Here is a 1,161-nt window from a genome sequence, read left to right as displayed (position 1 = left end):
GGGGGGGGGGGGGGGGGGACGGAGGGAGGGAGGGAGGGCGGGCGGGCGGGCGGTGGGAGGGAGGGAGGGAGGGCGGGCAATGTGACAGGGATGGAGGGAGTGAGGCAGTATCTGACGAAGAGTGTACCTATGGAATTAGCAAGTCAGTAACAAAAACAGAAGTTGCTGGAAAAGCTCAGCAGGGCTGGCAGTGTCTGTGAAGGGAAAAAAACACGAGTTAACGTTTCGGGTTCAGTGACCCTTCCTCATCTTCACAGACGCTGCCAGACCTGCTGAGCTTTTCCAGCAACTTCTGTTTCTGTTCCTGATTTACAGCATCCGCGGCTCCTTCGGTTTTGATTTTAACAAGCCGGTACCTGAGGCCGTGGTCGGTGATCAGGAAGCAGCCAGACAAACTGAGGAAGCGCAGCGAGCGAGCATCGGGCTCTGCTCCGTCTCTCCAGCGTCCGGAGCCCGGGCCAGGCCACGGACCACGAGTCCGTACCATCTTGTTGCACTGAGGCTGTGGCAGCCGGTTAGTCCTGAGCTTGGTGCCAGCAGCGCACAGGCTATGTCCACAGGGTGCCCGGGCCTGTGGGCAGTAAGCGTCTCGGATACACCTGGCAGCAACGGAACCAGGCAGTGGCAATGTCTCTCGATGGGGTGCTCCTGCTGCTCGCTGGCTCCTGATCTTCAAGCCTCCAGCCTCCTCAATGTCCAGGAGATCCTCCTCCGGCAGCAGCCAGACCCGGCCTGCCTCATCCCCCTGGGTCCCCAGCTGCTCCTCCGGCAGGCACAAGTGGCAGCCGTGCGGGGCCCAGGTACACTCAGAGCGCCAGGCCTCTGGGCCCTCACCCTCCTCCTCCGCCAGCTCGCCCAGGGCTCGGGAAAGATGCTGCAGCGCCGCGTCCGTGATTCGCTCACAACCCGACAGGTCCAGGTGGCGGAGAGCTTGGTAACTTCCCATCCAGCACCTAGAGCCGAGGGCGCAGGGAAAGAGAAAGAGAGTGAGAGTGTGGAAGCGGGCTGGTGGGAGAGAGAGAGAGAGAGACACATAGAGAAAGAGAGAGGGGGGAACAGAGAGAGAGAGACTGGAAGTGCGGTGGTGGGAGAGAGAGAGAGACACACACAGAGACAGTGGGGGGCACAGAGAGGAGAGGGGGGACACATGAAATGTTGGAG

General features: G+C 61.2%; 1 protein-coding gene across 1 annotated transcript in view; it reads right to left on the bottom strand.

The window, feature by feature from the left end:
* Nucleotides 1-1,161, bottom strand: part of fbxl5 (F-box and leucine-rich repeat protein 5) — a 13,471-nt gene that overhangs the window by 2,071 nt on the left and 10,239 nt on the right. Inside the window, exon 9 of the mRNA XM_048619941.1 lies at nt 357-953. Coding sequence (XP_048475898.1) covers nt 357-953 — 597 coding nt within the window. The remainder of the gene's footprint in view (nt 1-356; nt 954-1,161) is intronic.

This window comes from Rhincodon typus, chromosome 44 (assembly GCF_021869965.1).
Source record: "Rhincodon typus isolate 14 chromosome 44, sRhiTyp1.1, whole genome shotgun sequence".
NCBI classification, from domain to species: Eukaryota; Metazoa; Chordata; class Chondrichthyes; order Orectolobiformes; family Rhincodontidae; genus Rhincodon; species Rhincodon typus.
The sequence above is the reverse complement of the archived record's forward strand: the minus strand, read 5'-3'. Positions and strand labels throughout refer to the sequence as shown.